General features: G+C 42.5%; 1 protein-coding gene and 1 long non-coding RNA gene across 3 annotated transcripts in view; both read right to left on the reverse strand.

The window, feature by feature from the left end:
* PELI2 (pellino E3 ubiquitin protein ligase family member 2) overlaps positions 1–14,794 on the reverse strand; it is an 81,115-nt gene extending 66,321 nt beyond the window's left edge. The window contains exon 1 of one of the 2 annotated variants that reach the window (XM_030481865.1): positions 14,615–14,794. In XM_030481865.1, the coding sequence (XP_030337725.1) occupies positions 14,615–14,691 (77 nt within the window). In that variant the 5' untranslated portion in view covers positions 14,692–14,794. The remainder of the gene's footprint in view (positions 1–14,614) is intronic. The other variant, XM_030481866.1, reaches the window with a different exon arrangement.
* LOC115606263 lies at positions 1,831–2,959 on the reverse strand. Its single transcript, XR_003990870.1, has 2 exons — positions 2,728–2,959; positions 1,831–2,673 (listed from the first exon to the last, which is right to left on the reverse strand). It is a non-coding gene; the product is annotated as an uncharacterized LOC115606263 (long non-coding RNA).
* Positions 14,795–15,233: the final 439 nt, after the last annotated feature.

Raw genomic sequence — 15,233 nt, forward strand, 5'->3', positions numbered from 1 at the left:
CTGAAACCCTCAAGCCACACTGAAGGCCCTATACCAGTGAAGTTTCTTGGAAGACCAAAATTTTCACTTTGCTTATTTGCAGTGCTATTTCAGACTGCCTACTTCTGGTTACATTGTCTACAAAGTGAAGTTTCAAAAAATTTTCATAAAAATACATTCCAATAGATATTAAGTAATGCACACAAGTGGCACAATGGTTTGTAGAACAGAACACAAGTTTAAAGCCACATATAGTTCTCCCTCTTTTTTTTTTTTTTCCCTTTGGAAATCCAGCTCTTTTTCTTAGCCAAAACCCACAAGACAGTCAGCATACTATTATACACTATTTTTGTTCACCAACTTTCAAAAAACAAGCTATCCCATATGTTTCTCTCTATCTAGATTTCTTTAGTTTTAAAGGCAAAGATGCCCTAACAGGCAAACCAGACCAAAAAAAATTGAGGATCTGTTTGAAGCAGCTTCCCAAAGTACAGGCTGTAATTCCAAACAGTATTACGGACTTAGAAGTAGCATTTGCAAGCCAAATGGAAATTCAGCTGTAGAAATAAAGCTTATGAGCCCAAGTCTGAAATTGGAAGTGGATTCCCCAGTAAAGCATGTCTGAAAGAGCGCTAGTTCAGAGCCACAGAAATCAAGTAATTGGTTACAGCTGGCTGGCTCCAGAGATTCCCTTTTGCCCTCCAGTTTTTGTACCTGACATCATTCTCCATAAGGGCACCTTGGCCATGATACACTGTTTTCAACTGAACAGAGGAGTACTGCAATGCTAAGGAATTTTGCATCTCACTCCCCTGCAAGTGCATGAGGATACACTAGTACAGACATAATCAGAGTCTATCTCCTTTTCATGTGGGTTTTGCAGAAACCCAAATTCTCACCTATTCCTCCTTATCCACCTAAAGATACTGCATATGCATTTTAGAAAATAAAGAGCACATTCCCTACTCTGTCAATACTTTGGCATTATACCTATATGAGTATCTAAAAGGGTCTCCCACAACTGTTTACTTTCCTCCTCCAAAAGCAGAGAAAAGAGCTATAGCATTTCATAGAATCATAGAATGGTTTGGGTTGGAAGCAACCTTAAAGCTCATCCAGTTCCAACCCCCTGCCACAGGCGGGGACACCTTCCACTAGGCCAGGTTGCTCAAAACCCTGTCCAACCTGGCCCTGCACACTGCCACGGATAGGGGCAGCTACAACTTTGCTTCTATTAATCTAAGAAATCTCTCAGGTGAGAGATGCCATCACTCTACCACCTTGAGCGGTAACAGGAGGCAAGACTGAGGTACAGAAACACACCCATCAGTCTGTTTCAATATCTTTGTCCGTAAAAATTCAGAAATACATCTTCTGAAATTGCCTGTTACAACAGAACAAGCCTGCAGGCCACTAGAGAGATCCCAGACAAACTTCTCCTTTCAGAGTTTTGGCCAAGGACAAAAATCCTCAACTGGGCTATTTTACAACCACTTGGAAAGGAAGACTTTTCACATCCAGAAAATTCAATGTTTATGTTGAGTAACACAGCGTACTAGTCTTAGTTCTGAACTGAGCTCACACATGAGAGGCCCAAGAATGAGGCTGCTAAAATATATTATTTACAATTCCAGTTTCAGGTTGTGTTTAAAATGCCTCCAAAAAGCTTGTTTTCCAAGAAAATACAGACACTCTGAAGAACACTTGTTCTTCGGGGACATCATTTTTCCACTGAAAAAGCAGAGATGAACTGATTCAAAGCAAAAGTTAAGTATTACCACAAGACTTGTGTTCTACACAGAGTGCTTCAGGAAGTACATTAAGGCCCTTCTAGCACCCCAATAACCACCAGAAAATTATCCATCCCAAGGCACTGTACTGACTTGCACATACAATACTATACTGAAGCACTCTCCACAAGCACTGTGTTTTCTTCACAAACAGACCTTATGGCACAGCTCAGGCTCCCATTAGGGATTACAACCCTTCTACATTCAAACCCCTTCCCCATAGTTACCTGCATTGCCAGAACATTTCCATCCATTCCCATTCAAAGTTGACATCCCACCATCACTGCGGACAGTGGAGGTGAAGCATTAGTAATGACAAAGGGACCAATCACAAACCAAGGAGTTGCATGAGCCAGAGAACCAGCAAAGCATGATTTCCTCTGGGTCCATGTCTTCCAGTTGGATTCCTTCTTTGTCTACTAAGGAGACAGGTCCAATTGAAGCTTTTCCTCAGAGGTAAGAATCAGTCACATGGATTCCCTGATGTCTAATGAGGCAGTGGCGGGGGGGGCTCATTCATCTTACAGACTCTCCTCAATAGAGCTCAAACAGCATTGGACGGCTTTGGAATACAATCAGCTCAGTGACATACTTCATTTCCAGCCACAGACTATCACCTCACCTGTCACTACATCTTTCAGTAAATCACAGCATATTCATCAGAGGCAGATGGAAAAACGACTGGAACAGGGAGCTAATATTGCTAGTGGAGATGAGGATGCTGCGTCCTCCCACAAGATGACTGCCTACACAGCCAGGAGCAGTAACTATCTCAGACATCTGACTTCACTCCATCCATTAGAGTCATCACCCCAAAACAACTACCTTGTTCTGCCCCCATTTAACTTCTACCCTTTACAGTCCCAAAGAGGCATGAGATCCTTAAACAGTTTATCCCACACCACTTAAATACAAGCAGTTCTAGAAACTGTGACCAGTACCATGATCAGTTTGAAACAGGCACCTGATCAGAACCTCTCTAAATTTTAAGTAAGCTTAATTAATGCCAAGACAAACTGCACATGTGAACAGTCATTATCTAGACTTTTGTTCTTCCGGAGAAAGATAACAAACAACATAACAGGAAGCTAAAAGGTCCGGTTGAATACTGCTTGCTATACCAATAAATAAATTTTTACAGGTTTGTTTTGGGGGTTTTTTTGGTTTGGTTTGTTTGGTTGGGGTTTTTTGGGTTTTTGGTGGGTTGGTTTTTTTTGTGGTGGTTTTTTTTGGTTTTGGTCTTTTTTTTTTTTTTTTTTTTTTTTTTACATAAAAACAGCTGTTGTGCTCTGCACAGGTCTCTATATAAAACTCCTCTCTCTCCAAAAACAGAGAAGAGCATATGTAAAACTTACAAGTGAAGGAAGGAAGAAAATGGAAAGTTTATATTATCCCCAGCAAGACCATTCTTTAGACTTAGTAATGAATATAAGTGGGAAGTCACCTTCATTCAAGTAAATGATAGACTGCTTACCATCACTTACACAGGCATCATAGTTCATGCACAAGAAAGAACGGTGGCAGGCAGGGGGAGAACATCACTTTGCACATCTGGTTTTAATGAAAAAGTAGTTGGTTTTACAGATAAATGCACATTTTCTGTATAGTAAAGAATATCATACATGGTTATCTACCAATATTTTAGTTTATCTCAACTAAGCGTTTTGCTCTCTTGATTTGCGCATGACAAACTGATCTTTAATGCATTTCTCTAACTCTACACAGCACAAAGCATCACATTTCTACTACCTGACATACAACAAATTTCATCAGCCCACAAAACTATGACAGCTGTTTTTCTCAACAGCCATCTCTACCCCAAACTCCCAAAACTTACAAATCAGCCTATACTCTTCCTGGCTTGGTTCTGAATAGAGTCTGCCATTGGAATCTAGCCAACCCCAAATCCAGTTCCTTCCTGCCTGCCTGCACTGGCTACAAAATGCCCAGAGGAGAAAGAGCAAATCACTTTTGCCACAAAAAGATCTTTAACAAAGTATTACTTTACAATTGTTCTCTCTATGCTGAGAGATTTCCAGCAGGTAAAGCCTTAATACAAACTAGCCTCCTCCAAGGAGTTTAAGGTGCAAACTAGCAATATATGATCAGAAGCCAATTCCTGAACTGAATTTAAAGTCACATTGCACATAATAAACTAGGAGAGTAGTCTGAGCTTGACTTAGACCCCGCTAATCACTTAAACCCTAGCTTTGCTTATGGAGGGAACTGTACTTTATATTTTGTAGTCTCCCTGCATCCTTAAATGGAAAGGTATTTGCTATATTACACCAGCCTCTGCATGCCAGAAACTCAAAACTTGCAATAAAACTAGATATACAGCACTCAAGTAGTACAGCTGGAAGTGTGATTGTGCAACTAGATAGATAAGGCACAGCTGAGCCAGCAGTGTAACAGCAGTATTTTGTGCTCAAAGATCGAAAGTAAGGCACAAAACAGTCAAAAGTTAAGGCTCTCTCACTCTGACAGCAAGCAGACTGAAAATACCAGGAAGAAAAAGAAAAAGGCTTCTTTATCTCTCAAAGGCAAAAGAAGAAACATATTTAGAGCTTTTGGGAAAGCTCTGTCAAAGTCTTTAAACGAGTGCATAGGCTCACTATCAAAAAGAGTTAAGAAATGTTTTTGGAATTATGGCAAAAAATGGCAGTGCACATCCCTAAAAACAAGTGAGTCGTTTGCAGTCCCTACCCTGGCACCTTCAGCAAGACATCTTACCTAAGGAAAAAAATCTCCACACCATCAGTAAGACTAAAGCATTACAGCTTCCAGAGTCACTGCCCATGAAGGCACATTCCTGTAACTTTGAGGAACGCCAGTACCATCCCAAGGGCATCTGCTTGCCAGCGGTGTTAAGACGTGTCTCTTGTGTTTCAGACTTCTCATTAGTCCAGCGAAGACCAACTAAAAACAAGAGCAAAAAATCCACGCAACACTGACCCCTTTACCTATTGCCAAACTTCCTTCTCCAGATTCAGTTTCAATGGAAGAACTTACTCAGCTTCTCATGTCAAGCAAAGCTTGACTCCTCATAGATCTGCCCTAAGACCAATTTATTCCATTTGCCTCATTTACTGGTAGTTTTTTGGCCAAAACCACTGAGGTACTGACAGCACATTTCAATTAAATCTTCTGGCAGAATCAGATGAGGGAACACTCTTATGCAGAAATCCTCTACGTTCACCGCTGTTCTGCTAGAGGGAGCACAGACCCACGGCAAGGCTCTTTTACCTCTCCCGTCATACAACAAAACATCACATGCTAAACTCACAAATTCAAAACTCAGTCCCTAGATGCACTGGGAAACTACCCAGCAAATTTTAAGATTCAGAAAGTAACACAAAGTAGGTCTTATATATCTGTTAGCAGAAAGTTTAGAACAACTACAAGGTGAAGAATCCTATCTGGGCTGAAAGATTCTTCTCCAACACCAAAATAAATTTTGCATCCAAGTACTGAGTTTCACAGACCTCTCAGAGGTCAAGCATGGACTAGGAGGAAGGCAAGCTGGAAGTAGAACAACATTTTGGTTTATTAGTCAATGTTCCATAAAAAAGAAACCAGTCATCTGGAGGTACAGAACCCTGTCAAAGGATGTGCAGGGAAAAAAGAACCATACATTTCTTAGTATCTTTCAACAGCTTGGTCTCCCCTGTGAAAGAAGGACATACACACACTACTCCTGTTTCAAAGACTTCACCATTACTAAATCAGACATCAACAATCAAAGTAAAGCCAGGCTGTTGCACATGAAGAAATACAGCTGTGCTTATATATCAAAGTTTCAGCCCATTAACTTCTGCATCTAGACTAAACAGTTCTTTCACTTTTCCTAACGGCACGTGCTAGAGAGTTTGCACATTTGGTTTCCAGTTTATTTGTAATACGCAAGAGGAGATTTAAGCTTTTATATGCTTCAATTAGTTTTGTTTGGTTTCACACAGTGACTAATTATCTTTACAGTCAGTACCATTTTTGATTCATCCATGACATTCATATGCCTTAAGAGGATACACCTCATCAGTTTGAAGACTACCTGTTTGTTTAGGGATTACTAAAGCCATCCAGTCTGAAGAACAAAATCATTCCATGACAGTTTATGGATCTACTGCATTCTAAAATAAAGATAGCATACATATTTGAGGGTGAATAGTAATTTGAAAGCCTACTAAATGCATCACTACAGTAGTAACATGAAGATTGCCTTCCAAAAGTGTTTATCAGGAAGAAAAATGATGCCAACATCTCCTTTTCCTTAATTCCTTCAATGTAAAAAGGAAAAAGGAGAATTTGGCAACAATGGGGATCAGTTAACATTACAATACTCAAGAAGACCATAAATGCTTCTTGGCCTTCTCTTTAAACTTACTATGCACCAGCTACCTCTAAACTTTTTTTTGCCTGTTCCCATTCCCTTGGGGATGCAGCATAGTAAACTGACATTTTGAGTCAGTATTTGTCTCACTGTGCAACTGGCTGCTTTTGTCTCTGTTTAATACAATTAGTCACTACACAGTAATGTAGCTGTATCACAGTTAGTATAAGCAATGACAGATTAACATTAGGCCTTTATTGCCAAATACTCCATAAGGGCATGTGCGGCATTCTTGCCATTCCCCAGTATAGGAAGCCTTCTGCTACATTAGCTTAAGAACAGTCCCACATCTAGTTCACCCTTCTTAAATCATGCCAGTTTTATCTACAGGGATGTTAGGATGTGCAGTGTGCCTAAGTACACTATTAAAGATGATACTGTTAAATGGGGGGGAAACCCCACCTAAAGCAAATCGTTTCCAGAAGCATAAAACAGGGCTTGCTTACTTTCCCTCCCTACAGGAAAAATTAATTGCTATTGATAGAAGCATGCCTAATAGGTCCTTTGGCAATATGCACCCTCATATGATGCCTAATCAAATTGAGCCCATCTCAAAACCACTCTGCTTTTAATACAACAGACTCTTCATCATTGTAGATGTTGTCTGTATCCATTTTCACAACTGCTGTTTGCAGTATCTTTCATCTATATGACATTTCTCTTGTGAAACAGAGGAGAGCTTTTAGCTGAATTATTATTTCTTCACCATGAGCTAGTAACTGCTGCTACTATGAAGCACATGCACACTTCTGACTGACCTAGCGGGACTTCATATTCCAGCCTTGGAAGAACTAAACAAAACTTGAGTGCAAAACAGCTGATACTTGCTGGTTTTAAGAACAGAAGCCATACTAATCAAGTAAAAGCTACACCTAGACAATGCAAGCCCAGTGTCACCTTGTTCACATATTATGCATAACCCAACCACACTAAGATGCTGTATCCTCCTACCACACAGCCCCTTAGAAACAAGTTTTCAAAGACTGAATGTTTATATTACAACTGTTTAAGTTTTGCTGCTTCCTGCAAGTCCTAGAAGGACTGTATTCTTGTATCTTAAGCTCTAACTCTAGCCAACAAGTGTTGTTTGTGGGAAGGGCAGGAGAAAGATGTTTATTTTGTAAAGTCAGTCAAACCTGAACACAGATTACTCTTACTGCTGAACTCCCAGCACCACAATGCCTACTTGGACATTAAGAAAACCCCACAGAGCTAACTGCCTGCCACCCTTTCCCTCCCCCAAGTCTCTGTTGGGTTTTAAATCGCATAGCCAGAAGTGCACCCATCATATAGTCATCAACAGCACACAGAGACACAGCCATTGAGTACTTGTGATGTGACCTTCTGTGCAAGGTTGAATGTAGGAGTCATCACAAGGGACACAGCTGGTCATCCAGAGAAGATGCACAGTAGCATACCACCTCTGAAGAGCTGCAACAGCACTACTCCAAGCTACACCTCTGCCCTCAAAGCACAATGATCCACTACGGAAGCCCCTGCTGCTCTTAACTGTGCTATTTGCTTAATATGAGGTCCAAAACCTGTTCTAGGCCACTAAGTAATAGGATGAAAACAGTCAAATCCCAAATGTTACTTACAGTTTGTCAAAGAAGTATTGAATTGCTCCCCCAAAGTATGCAAATGACACTATGATTTCAAAACTCAGTACTAACCTGCATAAAGCTACACCAGTAGGCACCTAAAAATATGAAGCAAATGTAAGGGAGGCATAAAATTCTGAACTGCATCTTGTCAAGAGGAAAACAAGTCATCTAAAAGAGAAGTGGGACAAAGAGTATTAGCATATGCAGGTGGCAGAAGTGAAAAAAAATGTGAGGACACCATTCAGTGATGTATTTATAAACCAAACAAAATGAGCAGCTTTGCCTTACAAGTCTCTGGAAGTGAGCATGCTCTCTACACCAGCAACCCCATTCTTGGCCCTCAAGGTTTAAGCTTGTGACAAGTCACATGCAAGCTTTTCAGGAGTGACCTTGGGACAGAGTGAGAATAAGCATAAGGTTATTTGTTGATTAAAGGAAAAGCATCCTCAACACAAATGAGATTTAGGGTATCAAACATTACAAGCAGAACAGGATTTGACAGCATAAGGTACACCTGGAAACCAACTAGTTTCTGCTTCAAGCTGGGAGCTCAGACTGAATGGTCCTCTTCATCACTTTCCTTGCTGACCACAGGACAAATAAACAACAGTGCAGAATAACCAAACACAACTCTAGATGACATCACGAGAAGCACTTCTGCTAAAAATGAAGTCAGACTACCACTGTACAGCATGCTAGAGGAGTCACCTTTGGAAGGTTTCATACCCATATTAGTCACAGATACTCAAGACAAATTCAGAACCAAGGCATGTGCAGACAATACCAGCAAGAACACCACCACAAGGCAATGGCTGGTTTAGCCTACCTGAACAGCTGTTGCCTACAGGCATGTCAATGTACTTTACAAAGAGTTGTAAAACTTCTTTGCTGGCACTCTGAACTAATAAACCCTACCTTCACCTCAGGCTCAGTGCCATACTACACTCACACAGCTTCTCGTTACCTTAGAGTTCAGGAGAAGAAAGCTGCATCTTCTCAAAGTATCAACTTGATACGTGCTATCGCTACTGTGGAATAAGGACTAAGCAAGTTAGGGAGCAGCATTAGCTCCATAATAAATAAGCATAAAACAGCCATCATTTAAACTGGGTAAGAAGTTCCTGACTTCTTAGGGAAAAAAATCTGTTCTCAAGCAACCTTGTAATCACAGCTGAAAAACAGCCTGCTGTTAAGACAGAGCATGAAATAGCTTAAGCAAAATGCTGCTTTCAGCTACAAACCCCAAATCCTAATAGCTTAGCAAGTAATTTCTAGGTTTATATCCATATTTTAAAGTAGAAACAAGTGGACCTTCACAATATCTGCTCACTTATAAGTTATTAATAAATTTCAGCTGAAAATTGAAAACTGCATCCCTGACTCTGCCAAGATAGGAAAGGAGCAGGTCTTCGGTTCTACAAGAGAAGTGCAACACTGCCTTACATTTCTCAGACTTGTCTACTCAGTCTGTTTCCACCTTTTTAGAAGAAAAGTCTTCCCCTTGAAGGCGTGTAACCTACTGCCTGTACACACCAAAGGGACTACAGTTTAACTTACAGAATGCACTCTGGTTTTTATAACAAGCATTAAACATGATGTTTGATGCTCTGATTTTCTTTAACAAATACAGATTTTGGTTTCTAGAGTCTGACGTTTCTGCTTTCTGATTTTACATCAGTATTGAGATGCTGTGAATAAAGCTTACAGCTGGCTACAAATCTGCACTCTGAGACAAAGTCAAAGGCACTCCAAGGAATAGCATAGTCACCGAGAACCTGCGCAAGTATTTTTTCTTTCTTAGCTTAAATGAAGCAAAACCTTTGCTCTATCCAGCCATACACAAGCTTTCACTGGAAAAAACAAAACAAAGCAACAACAAAAAAAAAAAATCCACAAAAGATTTCCTCAAATAGAAACCTTTCTACTATTTTTTCTACATTGCAGTTAGTGTTCTAGTCAGACACAATACTTCTGGTGTTTGATTAATCTACTTGCAAGCTCTGAATTGGCACTGATCCCATATTCTCAATATGCAGCATAAAATATTCACCCTAAACTAAGCACAAGACATAAAGGTCTCCAAGAAGCCACTGTCAATATCAAATAAAATAATAAATCAGTTTCTCCAGAACAGCAGTTTTCCAGCTATGACTGTTGCAGCAAAGGATTCTCAGATAGAATCATGACCTTGAACGTACTTAACGGGTGGCTACCATTACTTGCTATAGACACTCCTTTAAATGAAGCTTAAAGTACATTTTTAAATAAGGCTCAAAAGCAGAACCTGAGTCACCTAAGCAGTATCACCAATGTATCTATACTATATAGTGTGGGAAAATACAGAATCATAAACAAAGCTTTAGCTTGATATCAAACAGCAAAGCCATAGAAGCCCCCAGTTTAATGCTGTAGCCCGGATGACCCTCCCTCTGCCTTTGGTTCATAAACAGAAGCGAGCAGCTACCAGGGACAAGCAGAGCTACCATATTGCATCCGCATTTGTTAACGCTACTGGAAAGCCACATCAGCTTCCTCCTGAATTGCACAGCAGGTGATTAACAAAAGGGTTCCATGAAAAGCCAAACAGATAAGTTAAAAACTGGAAATGTGCTTAAAAGTACAACACACTTTGGGAACTTTATTTAGCCTATCAAGGAGGTAGAGGTTAAGGAGCAACTTCGATCAGTCAGAAAAAGCCTGTATGAGAAACAGGAGGTCCCTTCAGATTAACACAAAAAGACATGTTTCAAATCTAAGTTTGCTGCACATAGAAAATGGACCATCAATTGGAAAAACTTCCCCTAAGTGACTGTGGAATTTAACACTGCAAACAGATGAGAATTTTGTTCTGTATTTTCAAAGGGCTAAACTTAAGCAGAACTACAGTCTGTTTATCCATGTTAAACAAAGCTCACAACAATTCATAGTGGCTCCTTTGGGCACTGCAGCCTGTAAGTTAATAAATGGTTTTAATGGTTGACTATGGAAAACTTATACATCAAGCGTTGATAGCAATTTCAGAGTGACCACTGTAACAACACTGAGTGACAGCCCTTAGAGTTTTGTCTAGTTAGATTAAAAAAATTACTAGATATTGCCAAACCCATTAAGTCTGCAAGAGAAAGTCTTCCTCAGCAGAGGACGCACCAGGCTGCGCCTCCTTGCTAATGAATAGCTATCAGTAGTCTTTGGTTACTAAGAAATATTACATTTACGTGCACACACCTGTAAGAAACTCCATCCAAAACTCCTCAGGATTGGTTGCAATACATCACCCTGAAAATATCTAATATAGGTATGAAATCCTTTCTCTGCTAGAGAACTCAGCCATTAACTAAAACTTACACCTCACTGGTATTCATCTTTCAACTTGCACCATTTTAGTCAAGTGGCTTTCCTGAGAAGTTAAAGCTGCCCATCAACATCACACAGTCCCAAAGGAGGGGATATTTAACAGCACCAGAGCACTGACACCTGCCTTCAGTGAAAGCCACCCCATGCAGCCAGGAACCAGCACCCAGTGCACACAAAACAAAGCCATGCTGGCCTGAATGCCATTATGCCAGAACAAGTTCTTCAGAGTGCAATTCAAAGTCAGAGGAAAAAGGGGTACTGGGAGGAAGGGGATGGGACATGCACCTCAAGCGCTAACCAGTTACTAGACAAGTCAGATGAAGGCTACTGATAAACCTACTAACATTGTGATGCTCTATTCAGGTACTTGGCACTGTAATTCAGTATTTCCTTTGAAACTCTCTGCAGTCCCATGCTTCAAGAAACATATAATGAGCTATCACTTTGTCAGGACTTCAGATAAAGATTTGTATTCCCTTTCCCCCCAAAAAATAAAATATGAATGTTTCTGCTTCATCAAGAAATCCACAGCCTTCTGCAAACAGATGATGCCATGAGCAGATGTACACAAGCAGATTGACAATCAAGCAGATGATCTCTTCTTTACCAGCCATCTTGACCTGTCTGGCTTGATTTACATTAACTGTTTTTATTCACTACAACATTGATTATGTAAACCTCAAGCAAAATCTTAACCAAACACACACTGCCACATCACTGACAGAAGATAAGTAATGCACTACTGGGAGAAGGTTATTAGAAATGTATTTGCTGCAATGACTGACTGGAAATGCCTTAGGCTTTACCCTCTGATCACATTAACGCGCAGACAAGCAATCACAACTATTGCGAGACAACACAGGAATGTGTTCTGGTGGGAGAACTACCTACTGCCAAAAGAACACCTTCCCCTTGATTTAAAGGTCAAGTATACAACAACCATACTTTAATACTGTGAAGACAGAGGAAGACTGAAAGATATAAAGTTCTGTCATCTTAAAAAAGAGGACTATCAGCAGTTTGTGAGATATGCCAGTTTCTTTGTTCATCATCCTTTTCACCACCTAATTTAAAAGTTCACAGATCAAGAGAGAAGTTATTCATCAACATGACAAAGCTTTTTTTTAAAATATGAAAGCCAAAAACAAAAAAAAAAACCCACCAAAAACCAAACCACCACACACAGTCTCTCAAAACAACTTTTCTAAATCTAGCTGCAAGATCACTTTATCAATTTTAATCAAGCAGTTGTAACAAGAGCTGCGACGCTACACTTCTGCTGGTCCACAGGCCTCAGTTTCACTATGGGGAGGAGAGCAGATTTACACTGCCTTACCTAAATGGAACTCCAGATTACAAGATTTTAATACAAAACAGGTATTAAGATTTTTTTTTTTTAAGAATGCTGAACAGATGCTTAAACTGTTCCAAGAGTTCCTAGTCACAAATGTTGAGTCACTAGAGAGATATGTTTGTATTATTTATGATACTACATGCAACATTCAAGACATCTCCGATACAAAATGCAGTATTCAACTCCCGAAGTGTCAAATGGATCTTAAACCCCTGCAATCTTCAGTCCAAGAACGGAAAACATCATTACGCAGGCTGCTTCCATCATGTCTATGTATTTCCACATCTACCAGGCACATGGTGTCTAGAAGCTGTGACAGCCAATTCCCATCGTTTTGGTATAGCCCACAGAGACGTACTGACCAGAGTGACCTGGCTGCCGGCTTGCAGACTTCTTGTTCATAATTGTACTACAAGGACAAGAGGATTTATTTGCTTTTTTAGTACATGTAACACCCAGAAGATATAACCTCAGTAGTTTTAGAGAACAGCTAATATTCAAATAAAAATTAAACTCAAGCCATATGAAATTCATTTAAATGTTATTAGCATGTTTCAACACACAGCACTGAGGATCAAGACCTCTGGCAGAACTGATAAGCTGAGATCAATGCGTTTCCATATTAAAGGAAAAGCACACCAGACTGCCAGGTTAAGATCAGAGCCAAAACACAAAACATTTCATACTTCTGTACTTTCAACTGCTGCTAAAAATAGTAAGCAAAAGAAAGGAAAATGCTTCCAGCTGTGCACAAAAAGCCTCTACAGCATAACATCAATTTATGCACTCTAATTTAATTAAAGATTCAACATTATACTATGACTTTATTGTCAGAGACAGTGTTGCACAGCTGAGGTTACCCTCCATTTCTACATTTGAAACAGCAAGATCATTTCTTTATTACATTTAGTTTCATATGGGTATTTCTCCCAAATCAAGTTACTCAACTTAAAGTCAAGTTTTTCCAGTCGCAGCTGTGCCACGTTCATGGCAATAGCTGTATTTTATTCCATGGTAACGGCAGCTTGACCTAGTCTCGTGATAAGAAGCATTTAGCATCCCTTCAGGAAAAAAGGAACAGCATTGGACACAAGAGTACCCAGTCACGACTGCTATTTTTATCTGCTCCCAGAGATTCAAACACTGTTTCTGCAGAGGCGAACCCAGCTCTTTATGAAGTGGTGTGACCAAAACAAAACGAAAAAGTCCCTAACAAACCAGGATAAGGCTCTTCTACGACCTTGGAGCAAATACGTAACAGATTCGATTCTGAGGGAGGCTGAATAGGGTTGCAAAGCTGCAACTGTTCTGCTTCACGGCTGGTTTGAAACCTTTATGTTGTATTTATTGCTAGAAATTATTCCATTAACCGTATGTTTCTACATATTAAACTATCAAAATTAAGCATCTCCTCTAAGGGTCACAAGGGCTCTCAGCAAGCACGTCTTAAGACGCTTCTCCTTCATCTGCTTCTACAGTGTTCAGCAGAAAGGCTTCAAGCTCTAACAGCAGGGCAAGTACGTAATACCAAGCGGATTACTTTAAGATCCATATCAAGCTGAGAAAATAAACATTTCCACTACGGATCTGAATATAAGTGCTTCGCCCTCCCCCCCGCCTCTCCTCCTCATTCCAAAGTCATCTCCCCTGCAATATGCAAGGAGGACGCCGTCTCTCGGAGCGAAGGGAGGAACCGCCAGGGATCGCTCCTCAAGCGACTGCCGCCAAGGACCGCGGCTCGCCAGCACCTGCGAGCGGCACCAGCGGAACGAGGGGGCCGGGGGGTGTCCCACCGCCCCCCCGGCAGCTCCGCACCCCCAACCCCGCACAAAGTTTCTCCCGGGCCCCTCGCGGGCGCCGGGCCGAGCCGCGCTCCCCCCCGCATGGACGAGCCGCCGCCGCCGGCCCCCAGGCAGCGAGGCAGGGCGACAGCGGGACCCCACGGCCGCCCAGCGCGCTCGGGCGGCTGAAAGGCGGGAAGCGGCGCCCACCTCCCCTCAATCCCCTCCCGCCTCGTCCCCGCTAGGGGTCTCGCACCTCCGAGTGCTAAGGCACTGGAGCGCCGTCGCCGCTCCCCCCGCCCAAAGACGGGCGCCCATCGCCGCGGTCCCCCCCCCGCGGGCGCCCCTCACGCAGCGCTCACCCCAGCACCACGAGCTCCCCGTACTTGACGGGCTCCTTGTTGGGCGCGCAGTGCTCCTCCTGGCTGGGGGAAAACATGGGGCCGCCGCGAAGTCACCCGCCGCTGCCGAGCCACCACAGCGGGGGCTGCGCGCTGCGCCCCGCTCTGAGCCGGCGGCCGCCTGACAACGGCCACTACACCGGGGGGGCGGAGGGCGGAGCGCCCAGGGGGACGTACCAACTGGCCGCGACAGGGGGCGGGAGCAGCAAAGCGGTGCCCTCCCTTCCTCCTCCGCCCTGCCGCCGGGCCACGCGTGGTCCCACCCCTCCCGGTCCCATTCACCGCCTGCGGAGGGGGCGCGCCCGCGGGGGGCGGGGCTCCACGCCGCTAAGCTCCGCCCCCTTTCTCTCAGCCTCCCCCCCCGCCTCCTCCAGCAAGTGGTACAGCCTCGTTGTGTTATGTAAACATAGAGTAAAGGGGACGGGGCCGCTCTTAAAGGGACCGCGCTCCGGCGGGCGCAGCGGGGGGTGCTGTGTTCCAGATCACCTGGGGGACTGGATCACTGCATAAGGTTCTAGATCACCTCTGCCCCGGGGGGGTGTCTACATCCAGGAGGTGTCTTTAGACCCACTCCTGCCCA

This window comes from Strigops habroptila, chromosome 4 (genome assembly GCF_004027225.2).
Source record: "Strigops habroptila isolate Jane chromosome 4, bStrHab1.2.pri, whole genome shotgun sequence".
NCBI classification, from domain to species: domain Eukaryota; kingdom Metazoa; phylum Chordata; class Aves; order Psittaciformes; family Psittacidae; genus Strigops; species Strigops habroptila.